The sequence below is a fragment of the Phyllopteryx taeniolatus genome, chromosome 11 (assembly GCF_024500385.1).
Source record: "Phyllopteryx taeniolatus isolate TA_2022b chromosome 11, UOR_Ptae_1.2, whole genome shotgun sequence".
Taxonomy (NCBI): Eukaryota; Metazoa; Chordata; class Actinopteri; order Syngnathiformes; family Syngnathidae; genus Phyllopteryx; species Phyllopteryx taeniolatus.
The window spans coordinates 17,997,928-18,010,561 of NC_084512.1; the positions used below are offsets into that span (position 1 = coordinate 17,997,928).

The 12,634-nt window shown below is 38.9% G+C and overlaps 1 protein-coding gene across 1 annotated transcript in view; it reads left to right on the forward strand.

The window, feature by feature from the left end:
- lrmda (leucine rich melanocyte differentiation associated) overlaps positions 1-1,136 on the forward strand; it is a 305,490-nt gene extending 304,354 nt beyond the window's left edge. Inside the window, exon 7 of the mRNA XM_061790519.1 lies at positions 538-1,136. Coding sequence (XP_061646503.1) covers positions 538-617 — 80 coding nt within the window. The 3' untranslated portion in view covers positions 618-1,136. The remainder of the gene's footprint in view (positions 1-537) is intronic.
- The last annotated feature ends 11,498 nt before the right edge of the window (positions 1,137-12,634 follow it).

Genomic DNA, 12,634 nt, shown 5'->3' on the forward strand with positions numbered 1-12,634 from the left:
TGGAGTAAAACATGCAGACTGAGTTAGCGTTACTGAGATTGTAATGGGTTTCAGTTTTCCTTTCCTTTCTTTCTTTTTTTTCCTTTTTTTTTTTTTTTGCATTTGTGGGTGGCGTGGCGCAGAGATCAAGTGTACACCCTGCACCCGGAGGGTCGCCAGTTCGTATCCCCGAGTGTGTCGTTGCTGCGTCCCTAGGCAAGACACTTAACACTTTCACTGCCATTGACGGCCTTAGAAGTCAAATATCCATGTTAACTGGGAAGGCCAGGAGTGAATGGGTTAACCCACATTGCCTACGAACAAATGTGATTGGATGTTTTGTTGTGGTGGCCATTCTACGGTAAGCGTAGTTCCGTCAGACTGCCCCCAGGACAGCTAGCTTACCACCACCAACGAGTGACTGAGTGAATGAATAATGCATGAAATTGGAAAGCGTCCTAGAATGCCTACAAAAGCACTATATAAGTGTAATGCATTGTTATTATTATTGCTGTGCTTATGATTGTACTTGTACTCCATGTCCGCTGGTGTTTTTAGGCGCCTTCGCCAAGTGCCGCTACATCTACTACGGCAAGCATTCCGAAGGCAACAGATTCATCCGGAACGACCAGCTTTGATGGCGACGTCGGGTCCAGGAACAAGAGGGACATTGGAGAACATGGCTGATAACACACGGGAAGCAAAATAACGTTATTATTTATTTACAGTCTGCTGATGATAATAGACAAATCATTGCTTTGACTTTGTAACAAAAAGATGTTTGAAGATCGTATTGGTGACTTCTGTGCCTGCCTTCTGCTCACACACACACACACACACACACCGTGACAAACAGGTCCAACCTATTGCGTGTCTCGGTCTGACAGCCATGATGGATCACCCATCCACTGCCGCCACTAATCAAGGGTGAAAGAGGTGACGGTCACACACCTGAGACCTGACACGGACACATCCGACACACATACACACACGCACAATATAAACCACACAGACATTGCAAAATGTTGGAGATTATTGCAGTCTTTTTAGATTAAAAAAATGTTTACTCGTCTTCCTTATGTTAGATGGCTGAAGAATGTCCCTCTTTATTGATGAAATATGTTTCAATAAATACAAAATAAAGGGTTTTGCCTATATTTAAATTCCACTGCTTTTAGCCAGAGAAATGTAATTTTCCAATGTCATTTTTTACCATATTTTGTACAACACAACACCTTTCATTGTAATACTCCTTTTGAAAAAGCATTTTAAACTGTTGTTACATTATACTCCAATCGTTAAGGTTACCGAAAATCATGTTAATCATGTTTACAGTATGACAGATTCCCCATTTCTAATGGCACAAACTTTAGGTCGCTATTTTAAAGCTATTGTTTAATCAGAATCAGGATCAGAATCATCTTTATTTGCCAAGTATGTCCAAAAAACACACAAGGAATTTGTCTCCGATAGTTGGAGCCGCTCTAGTACGACAACAGACAGTCAATTGACAGATATATATATATATATATATATATTTTTTTTTTTTTTTTTTGAGACATAAAGACATTGAGAAAAACAGTCACTGAGCAATAAAGGGTTGCTAGTTATCTGGTAATGCCGGTACAAAATGTGTTTTTCATAACCATTTATTTATTTATTGGCATTTGAGTGCCTGTTTTAAAGTAGTATTTTCCTAACTATTGAATGAATCTATCTATATAAGTATAGTGAAATAAATGTACCTTTTTTAATACATTGAGACATAAGAGTGCTGTGAAAAAGTATTTTGGCCCCCCTTCTCAAATTCTTCTATTTTTACATAGTTTTTAAACATTGTGGAAAACTATGCAAAAATATAGGAATTTGAGAAGGGGTCCAATACTTTTTCACGGCACAGCACCTGGAGGTTGTGTCATTATTTACGCAGATTGAAATAGCCCATTTTGACAAAGTAACGAGTCGGGTGAGCTGGAGCCTATCCCAGCTGACTTTGGGTTGGAGGATGGGTTCAATTCTATAGTGGTGGTTTATAAAGGCATTGTCCAAAGACTGCAGAAACAGTCTGAGCACAACACACACACACACACACACACACACACACATAGGAGGTCTAGCAAAGGAGCCTGCAGGGCTTCTAATGCAGAATGTCACTGATCTGTTCTGATGAAGTAGCGTGCTATTTTTGGTTAAGCAGGAAGTTCCCAAGCTGCCAGCAGCCGCGATGCTGAGTTCAGGGTCAAGGAGGAAACAGCCCGCAGGTAAACGTGCGTCTCCTATACCTTAATTCTTGTACCAGCCGTAACACCACGTCCGCCACGATCTTGGAGACGAGCATACGTCGAGGCGCCGTGGCACCGGCACCCATTCCCGCGATCCGTTTTGCGCCGGAGCGTGGCAGCTCGCGAACCAACGCGCCACTGACGAGGATGGGAAGTGACACCTACCAAACTCGGTGTGTCCTCCAGCCAGCTCCGGTGGCTCAGCGGCTGTCAATTCCAGCTCCGTCACCGGCACTGGCTCAATGGCAGCGCCTGTGACACATGTCACAAACTTTTAAATGTCTGCTCTTTTCAGCAGGATGGCTGGGCGCGCGCTGCAGCCAGGGGAAGGATGACATTTGTATCGTGTGTGTGTGTGTCTGTCTTCTTCCTGCCTCCTCAGGCTGTCAGTCCCAGTTTCCTGTGAGCATATCACAACGCAGACAAACAAACCTTGTCATTTTGAAACACCGCCACTAGTGACCACGCTCCTGAACGACATGTCAGCTGGAATATGGTCACACAGGCTCCTGTGGGAAGTCGCCGTGAATGACCACACAACCGCGGTAGCATTTCAAGCTGTAGACGCACACAAGAGTGCATGATCTCTGACATTTCCGTTACTCTCTGAGCATGAGTGAGACTCAGTGGCGCTGCGTGGGTTCTCCACCAAGGAGTTGAGTGCCCTCCTTTGTATTTTGTAGTTACTTATAAGAAATGATTTAAAAAAAAAAAAGCTAACCTTTCACTTTCATTAATCTAAATTTTTTGAATTCACTTTCACCACTTTCACCACTTTTTGGCAAAATGCTTATGGACCATTTTCCAGACGGACACTCACCGATACTATGAACTGATACTACTTTTTGATGAAAAAAAAACATTCAGTTAACACAATGACAGATAATTGTGAACAAAGACCGTTCTTTCTGGCGCATGCGATGCTTTGCCGATGTGTCAAACCATCGCAATATAGCGCCAACTACAGGTGAGGAGGCCTGATGCCGATCTGTGGTATCTGTATGTGCCCGTAATTGAGTAATTGAGTTATGGTCACGGATGCATAATTTCTCTATAAATCACATTGCATAACTTTTCCATTCATACATAAAATGTCAATGTCAATGGAAAAAAAGAAAAAAAAGAGATCCAGACTGCAAGAAAGTGAATTGGCTTGACAGGAAAAAATTACGCATCGGCACGGCACGGACACACATTTCCAGTAGATGCTGCCGGTCAATGCTTATTTACTTCCTATGTGTAATTTTGCAGTGTTATAACAGAAGGGGAGGCTGTGCGTGATTCACCCCCCCCAAAGGGCACGCTCTTCTCCCCGCTGTCAAAATCACGAAAGGCCAATCATCCCGTCACAGCGTTCAAAGCCCACAGCCATGATGGCTGATTGACATCAGCTAATGCAAATATACAGGGAGCCACGGGAGGAAAGGGGACTCGTCTTTATGTGTGACAACTGGCCACTGATAGCAGAGCAGCCCCTAAAAAAACGAGTGTCTCGGTCACTCCTAAGAGTAATACAAACAATAATTAATTAAAAACACTCACTCGGTTTGGCAACTGCAAAGAAAAAAAATAAAACAGCTTTGTTTTATGGATTTTTCTTTTCGTCTAAAAAAAAGAACAAAAACAATTTTGTCTTAGTTTTTTTCAACAGAAAAATAATTAGAAAAAATATATTCTTTGTTTTTCGGCTTTTGTGATTTTTTTAATGTATTCATATTAATTTAGTTTTTTTCCTTTTTTATCTGGAAAAACAACTAAGTTTGTGAGATTTTCTGAGTTTTTATTTAGCCAGAATTCTTTGAAAGACATTCCAGGAGGTTTTGTTTAGTTTTTATTATTATTGTTTTTATTATTAATGTATTTGTTTTCTGGATTTGTGGATTTTATTTTCATCCCAAAAGTTTTTTTTTTTTTTGTTTTTGTTTGTTTTCGGGATCCTATGATTTGACTACTTATTACTGTATTCATTTTTTCCCAATTGGAGGATGCAGGCTTTTTAACAGGCAACATGTAAGCCCTATTGGCTGTGACTCCGAGCGTGAATTGGACATCAGAGCAATCGGATTGGACACAATGAAGTACAACACAAGTTAACTATATATATATATATATATATATATACATACACACACACACACATACGAAAAACAACAACGATGACATTATCATCCTTTATTTAGTTTTTTGTATAAAAAGAAAAACAAAGTACATCGATAAGTGTGGCCCTTATTTTCATGCTGCTCTTAGATGAGAACCATTTGTCATTGGTTGGTGACTTGAGGGTTGGTGGGCTTGTGGGGGGGGTGTTATGTGCTGTTCTAATTAGCTTGTCAGGCGGCCTCAGGCTGAGCGGTCTGCTTATGCTAAGAAAGACGGACACACTGACACGCGAGCTGACAGCCAGTCGATAATGTGGCAATTAATGTCATAAATAATTCCACTGCCAATTACGTCAAAATGGACTTTCACTTTGCGTCTCCCTTATCATTTCCTCTGATAAGGAGAACAAGCGTCTTCACCCCCTATAATTAAATGGCTTTTTATATGGAAATAGAACATAGCCCCTTCACATGGTGCTGCAAGGAAAATGTTGTGGACAATAATGAATCTGCTTTCTCTGACCTTTACCTCAAAGGAGTCATGTGACACAACCTCTAGGCTCTTAAAATGTCATTGGCTTGTTTTTCTACAAAAGATAACTTCGTCGGAGAATGCAAAGACAATTAGACGCGAGTGATCGATCTTCACCGATATTTGCAAAAGGTTGCGAAAGCTTAACCGTCAGTGGAAATATTGATCGTCGACACCGCATCACTCGCTGGGAAAAAAATGATAACCATTCCTGGGAATGAGAGGCCGATCAATGGCGGCAGGTGAGAGTCGGTGCCGGGATGCTTCTCTCAGAAGTGAATATGTTGTTTCCACTCCGGGGATTTGTTTTCATACGAGGAATTCCGTGTGAATCTGTCAGCACACTGGAACAAACAGCATGGAACAGATTATGTGTAAATGAGCAGTATGCAGTACATATTGCCTCAACGCAATCTGATGGAGTATGAGGCAATGCATGGCAACATTGGAATTCTGGATGAAAAAGGCCATCCATCCATTTTCTTCAGCAGGGAAGCCCAGCCTTTCCTTGCCCCAGCCACTTCGTCCAGCTCTTCCGTGGGGATCCCGAGACGTTCCCAGGCCAGCCAGGAGTCGAGGCCTCCTCCCTGTGCGATGAGCCCAGAACATGCCACTAGGGAGCAGTGGCCACCCCCCCCCCCCCCAAATCGATCCGTCGACGAAATGAAATTGACAAAGAAATTGGCGGACAGCACCCCCCCTGTTGACGAAATGAAATGTTTTGCTCACTTCCCGGTGGCTCATTTGTCTCGCCAAGTAGCTCGGCGAAGGCGAACGCTCCACATCAGGCTGACACTAAACTCTGCCTGCCAAATGTATGAGCAAATAAAGTGAGCTCAGCACATGTTCAGGCCTCCTAATGCACTGTAAAACACCGTTAAACACGTCACATGTATCTTGAGGCTGTGCAGGCGGCCCTGATGCCAATAATATACGGCCTGCCAGCCTCAAGGTTGTGTCACGTGCGAGTACGCCGGCAAGGGCCTTGAGAGTCCTATTTGACTAAGTGAGTAAATCGGCCGCCTGCTTGGCATTTCTATTACACCTCCGTGATCAAGGAGAAATAATAACGCCACCAAACAAATGGGAAGGAAACCTTGGCTTTGTTGTTTTTTACGTGCGCTTTTGTAGTTCATTAGATGAGCGTGTCATTTTCTGAGGAATATAACATTGTCTTGCTCATCCCAAAACATTATTATACAAGAGAATATTTAAGTTTATTGACATTAAACCATTTATTTGCATTTCTAAATGTCCGAATGTTCGAGTAATTAAAGAAATGTATTAATGCAGAATGAGATTTTTGGCATGTACAACTTTATGCTTGTAAATAATCAATTATTTATTCATATAACAAAAAAAAGTGCTTTATTCTCTTGAACTTTTGTATCTTATACTGAAAGGCTAACAATTTTAGTCATGTCAAGTGCTTTTTTTTCCTCCTGTAATATTTTAATTAATTTTCCTACAATTATGTTTTCCTCATATTAAGAAGACTGATATTATGACTTTAGTCTCATAAAATTATCCCCCCCCCACATAATATTACTACTTTGGCCTTGTAATATTAATTCTTTACTCTCATAAAAAAATGAATTCATAGTAATATGTCAAATTGTCATAATATTCTTGTGAAATTGTGACTTTCTCTTATAATTAATGTTAAGATTTAATTTTAGTATAATTAGATTTTTTTCTCATAAAAATTACAATTTCATATTTGGAAATAATAATTTATTCCTGAATACAACTTTTTTTCTGGTAAAATGTATGTTAATATTTCAACTAAACTAAAATTACAGCTTTTCCCTCGTAATATAAACTTCATGATAGTCAAATTTATTTTTGAAATGTTACAACTTTATTCTCATAAAATTATGGCTATTTTCACATATTATTACAATTTAGTTATTGTAAAACTATTAATGTAAATATTTGACTTTATTTTAATTTTTTGTTTTGTTAAAACGTCAACTTTTTCCTCATGCAAATTGAAGCTTTATTGTTCTAAAATGTTGATTTCTTTCCTGGAATATTTCCAATGAATTGTCCTAAAAAAAATAAAAAAAATTCAGAAAAATATGAAGTCTGTTTTAGCAAAAGTCCTGCTTTAGTATTGTAATCTTGTAATATATTTTATCCTTATAAAATTCTGAATGTTCTCTTGTATTATATCAAATAAATGAAGTAAAATTAAATGTTTTACCTTGTGATATTCAGATTTTATTCTTGTAAACTTACGATTCCTTTCTCATAATGTTATGCTTTTATTCTTGTAATATTAAAACCCTAACCCTTTTTTTGGGGATGAGTCATTGTCCGTTTTGTACATAATTATTGTGTCACTTATTGGCTGTGCATTGCTTGCTTTGAATCGAGCACTTAAATGACCTCCGTTAGCATAATTAATGTGAGCATCCTGAGGGGCTAACGAATATTAATTATTGTCAGTGTCAGGCACTGCAACGCTGTTTTACAGTCACATAAAATTTTGACATTTTCCTGGAAAATGCTAACTTCATTCTTGTGAAATTCCAACTTTATTTATGCCAAGTTTTTAAAAAAAATTCATGTAATATTACAACTATATACTTGTCATAAAAATTGGTGAAAATGTTTTCATTATTATAATATTATGACTTCAGTATCTTAAAATTGTTACTTTCCTTGTAACAATAAAATTAAATAAAATTATAACATTTATAAAATTCTGAAGGTGGCACAGTGGACGACTGGTTCGCACATCTGCCTCACAGTTCTGCGGACCTGGGTTCAAATCCCGGCCCCGCCTGTGTAGAGTTTGTATGTTCTCCCCGTGCCTGCGTGGGTTTTCTCCGGGCAACCCGGTTTCCTCCCACATCCCCAAAACATGCGTGGTAGGTTGATTAATGACTCTAAATTGCCCGTAGGTGTGAATGTGAGTGCGAATGGTTGTTTGTTTCTATGTGCCCTGCGATTGGGTGGCGACCAGTTCAGGGTGTACCCCGCCTCTCGCCCGAAGATAGGTGGGATAGGCTCCAGCGCGCCCGCGACCCTTGTGAGGAGAAGCAGTACAGAAGATGAATGAATGAATGAATAAAATCCTGACTTTTTACATCAATGTGATGACTTTCATTTTGGAATATTGTGATTTTATCCACAAAATTTGAATGACCATGGTGTAATATTACAATTTACTCGTTTATTCCTGTTTTGATAATGACCTCATTTTCTAATAAAATTCAAAATGGTTTCTTTTAATATTAAAAATGTATTCTCATTAATTTAAGATTTATTGACCCAAAAATGAAATGACAACATTTTTTTCATACATATTTCTGCTTGGGAGCACAGTGCCGTAGTGGTTAGCACAGTTCATTTTTGGTTTTGGATTGAGACAAAACATCAAAAAGCAAAATCCTCCAAAGGTTGCATGTCAACATATGAATATTAAATCAGATGCTGTCACTTTTACAGTTTCACCAGCGTCATCAAAACAACAACGACATGCAATTTGGCAGGAGAAATACGCCGATACAGAATTGCAATAGCGCAACGAGGCACGCGTGTAATGTTTGCATGTTAATGTTTGCACCCTGAGGCCCTGAAGGCTTTATTTAACACGACACAAAGCATCAGCCATTGATTTTACACGCTCGACTTCATCAATCAAACATTTGAACGCACATCCCAGGATACGCTGACATTTACAGCGTCTTCCTGCACGCCATGTGTGTGCGTGTGTGTGTGTGTGTGACTAAAAGTGTAATGACCCTTGTAAAAAAAAAAAACTTTCAAAATCAACTGAAAAATATTTGAAATCTCCAAAGAATACATTTTCTTTTTCTTTTAGAAAAAGTAATAACCTTGCGAGAATAAAGTGATACTTGCAAAATTCCGCAAATTTGTTTATTCTCAAAAAAAGTCTTTAAAAACTTTTTAAAAAACTATCACACTTTTCGATTCTTAATTTTAATCAGAGGAATTTTATATGATACAACTTTTATATGAATGGTAATTTTATTCTTCTAAAATTCTGACTTTACTACACTATTTAACAGTTTACTATTTCAATATTGCAACTTTATTACTGCTATTTTTTTCCAATATCACAACTTTATTCTTGTAAAAATTTTACATTACAACTTTGTTCTTGTAAAATGAATTGACTTTTTATTTTAAATTTGCTTAAAATTTGCCCACAATAATACATTACATTTTGCCTCGTATTTTCTGACTTTATTCTTGTCGAATTAGTTTTTCTTGCAACATTACAATTCGTCTTCTGCTCAGACCTTCATCTGACAAAATCTTTACTTCATTTTTGTAAAATTCAGCTTTTTCTTGTCCTGTTACAACTTTATTAATGGAAATCAGGTTTTTTTTGTTTGTTCCAACATTAGGACTTTTTTATATTGTAATATTACAAATACTCTATATTCCCGTGCAGCTTTCCCAATGTGTCACAATTCAGTATGAACGCTGGAATTAAATTCTCTGCTGCACAAAATTCCCAGTGAACATAAATGTCTTTGAAGAGTAAACAAATGTATTACATTTCATATGAATACACAAACGTGTGTGTGTGGTTGGGGGGGTTCCTCTGCATCCAACCTCCCCCAGGGAAAGCTGGAGGCAGGCGTCACGAGGACAGTGACGTACACGAGCCCGGCTTGCCAACACCAGCTGGTGACCAAAGACCAGGAAAAGGTGAGTGGGGGTCTGTTCTCTTAAAAACATGAAAATCCCACCCGACGGCCCTCTCGGGGGCCATCTGCCAAAGCGCAAATTAAATCCTTGAATCATGAAAACCGTGTCGAGGCAAATGTGGTGCAATTTATGGAACTCATACAATATAAGTGGTCAGTGCAGCATATTGAATTTCATTTATCTTCCCCATCATCCTGTTATTTTATGGGAAATGAATACAGTATCTAAAAAGTACTATTCTTATGGATGAAATTGGAACAAAAATTCTAAATGACACAAATAGCTAGCACAGAAAAGATGGTCAAAAGAGTCAGCAGCTAGCCAGTAGCTAGCACAGTCAGATCGCTACTGGATTTTTGGGGCCGTTTAAAAAAACGATAACCGATCCGATCACAAGATGGAGCAATGTGTCCATTTACATGACTTGTTCATTTATTGTATATACTTGTGTACTGTATACTGAATACGCATCTTCCAAATGATTCTCTGGCATTTGAGACAGAATTGAAAACATCAATGACCTCTAGGGGGCATTCAAGGATTGGCCACTGACATAAGTTTAGGTCAAATCGACATTACAACATGACAGTATGTAGTAATAATAATGGGTGCTTTATTGCAAATAAATGACTTGAACAAATGCTGTTGATGACATGCTTACTCTAACTTTGTCACTGTCCGGCTATATGGACGGGTGTTGTCCAGAGTTTGCGTCTGTCTGCGTTGCTCGAACGCGGCATGCTCCTCCTCGTGTCCATTCTTCAGCTTGGAGCATTTCGATGACGTTCCCCACGACGTACTTCAGTTGTGTAGACTGCAAATAACTTGTGTGTTGTTTGTCTGAGACGCCGCAAAATAGTCCCACACCGATGACGTGTTTTTTAACCGACAAGATTGAAAACAACTTTATTGGCCGCTAGCTTTTGGATTCATACGCGACGGCGACACGGAGTAAATGTCTTTTGCGAGGCCGATCGGTGACGTCATTACCGCTACGAGCTAGCTAGTACAAGAGACACAGCAATAGTATCTATCTATTGCACAAATGTATTGATCTCTCCGATAGAGTTCGTTTGAACATGCCTGACCTTCGGGCTTATTAGTGCTTGTTAGATTGTTGAATTGCTTGTTTCATTTTTTTGTTTGTCTTGTTTTTATCAGGATGCCGATTCTGAAACTTGTCTTTGCAAACATATTGATCAGCCTGCTATTCGTTCACGATGAGTGAAAAAGTTCATGTGCATATTTGTACACATAATATTACAGTAAAAAACATTTTAGGAGACTTGACTCGTGATCTCATCAGTGTAAAGTGTTAGGTGAAGAGGAGAAAACACAAGAGTCTCAAGAATCAATAATTTTCTAAGCAAAATGTCTGGCATATTATAATCATATCATTTTTTTTCTCGTACTACAATTACAAAAAAAGCCCAAAATTATCGTCCAAAATTATCTTAAATATATTGTTGTAAAATTACGACTTTGTTCATGTGAAATGAAAAGGTTTTCCCACGTGTATTACATATAACTTTATTCTCATAAAATGTAGAAATTTCCTTCTTGTAATATTATAACTTTACTTGAGATTCAGATGTTTCTCCAATTTTTGAAATTAAAATTAAGACTTTAATTTCCTAGAATAACCACCTTTTTTGCATAAAATTAATAGTTCTTTTCACATCATATTACAAATTTATCTTTCCTTATAGTCCTTATGGTTCTTAATTGTCAAAGTTCTTTTAATCATAATATTATTTTCGTAGTTTTTAATTTTGGAAAATTTGGATTTTTTCTTCATACTTTTATGACTTCATTTTCTTAAATTTTCGATTTTTTTTTTGTCTTCGACTATTGCAACTTGCTCACAGAAGTTTGCCTTTCCAATTAATTTTGATCGCTATTGTTTTTATTTGATTGTTTCCCCCCTCAGACATTTATGACTTATTTATCTTCAAATTAATAATTGATTAATATTTTTGGCCAAGAACGTATTCCATTACAATCATAAAGAAATGATACGACATTAAAGATTTTTACGAGAATAGAGTCCACTTGAATACACAAAATAAACAAATAAATAAAGCAGTTGCGTACAGTATGTACGTACATGGAGGAGCAAATTGTAGTCCAGTCTCTTCTCAGGCACTACAATGATGGCAGAGTGTTTTTTCCTGATGACTTCCTGCACAAACGAAACCTTCTCCTTGTTCTTTTGTGTCAAGACAGAGAAGAGAAAAGCATCATGAAGAAGAGCGAGAGAGAAGGATTCATCAACGTCATGCAAACACAAATTACAAATGGCACCAAAGAAGAGAAAAGCCCCGCCCCCGCGTCTTTGTTCTTCTCCTTTAATTCTGTTAATCGCCCCCAGGTAAAGATTAGCTGCTCTTGCCAATTACATTCAGCCTCAAATGTTGCAGCTTCAAGGTCACTTTTTCTTTTCCTTCATCACACACAAACGCACGCACACATTCGTCTCCTTGTGAGCAGGATTGACTTGTCATGTACTTCTAATAGGCGGCACAGGGAATCATTAGTCCACCTCGCCTCCCTGACTGATGGCTATTTCACTCCAATCATCTGAGCCACGTGCACACCCACGGCCGAGCCTCACACCTCCTCCCCGCTATTGACGGAGCGCGTCGGCGCTGAGCGGAGACGTCTTAATCAAGTTGGACACAGTGGGCATTGATTTGACAAGCTGCTGTAATGACCTCCTTGTTTTGCTAAAGGATCAGTGTTTATCTGGGCCACGGCTCATGTGCCCAGCATGCCTCATCGTCATGGAAACGATGATCACGGCTGATTGGCGGGCCTCGGTGTCTGTGGATCGCTGCCTGTCACACACACACAGAAAGTGTCAAGTCATAATATGTTTAAGGTGATGCTGTTTTGGCCGACTTTACGCGCATGCTTGAAAGTGACAAACAATTATTTAACAAGTGAATCACCTCAACTCCATCCATCCATTTTCTGAGCCGCTTCTCCTCACGAGGGTCGCGGGCGTGCTGGAGCCCATCCCAGCCTTCATCGGGCAGGAGGCGGGGTACACC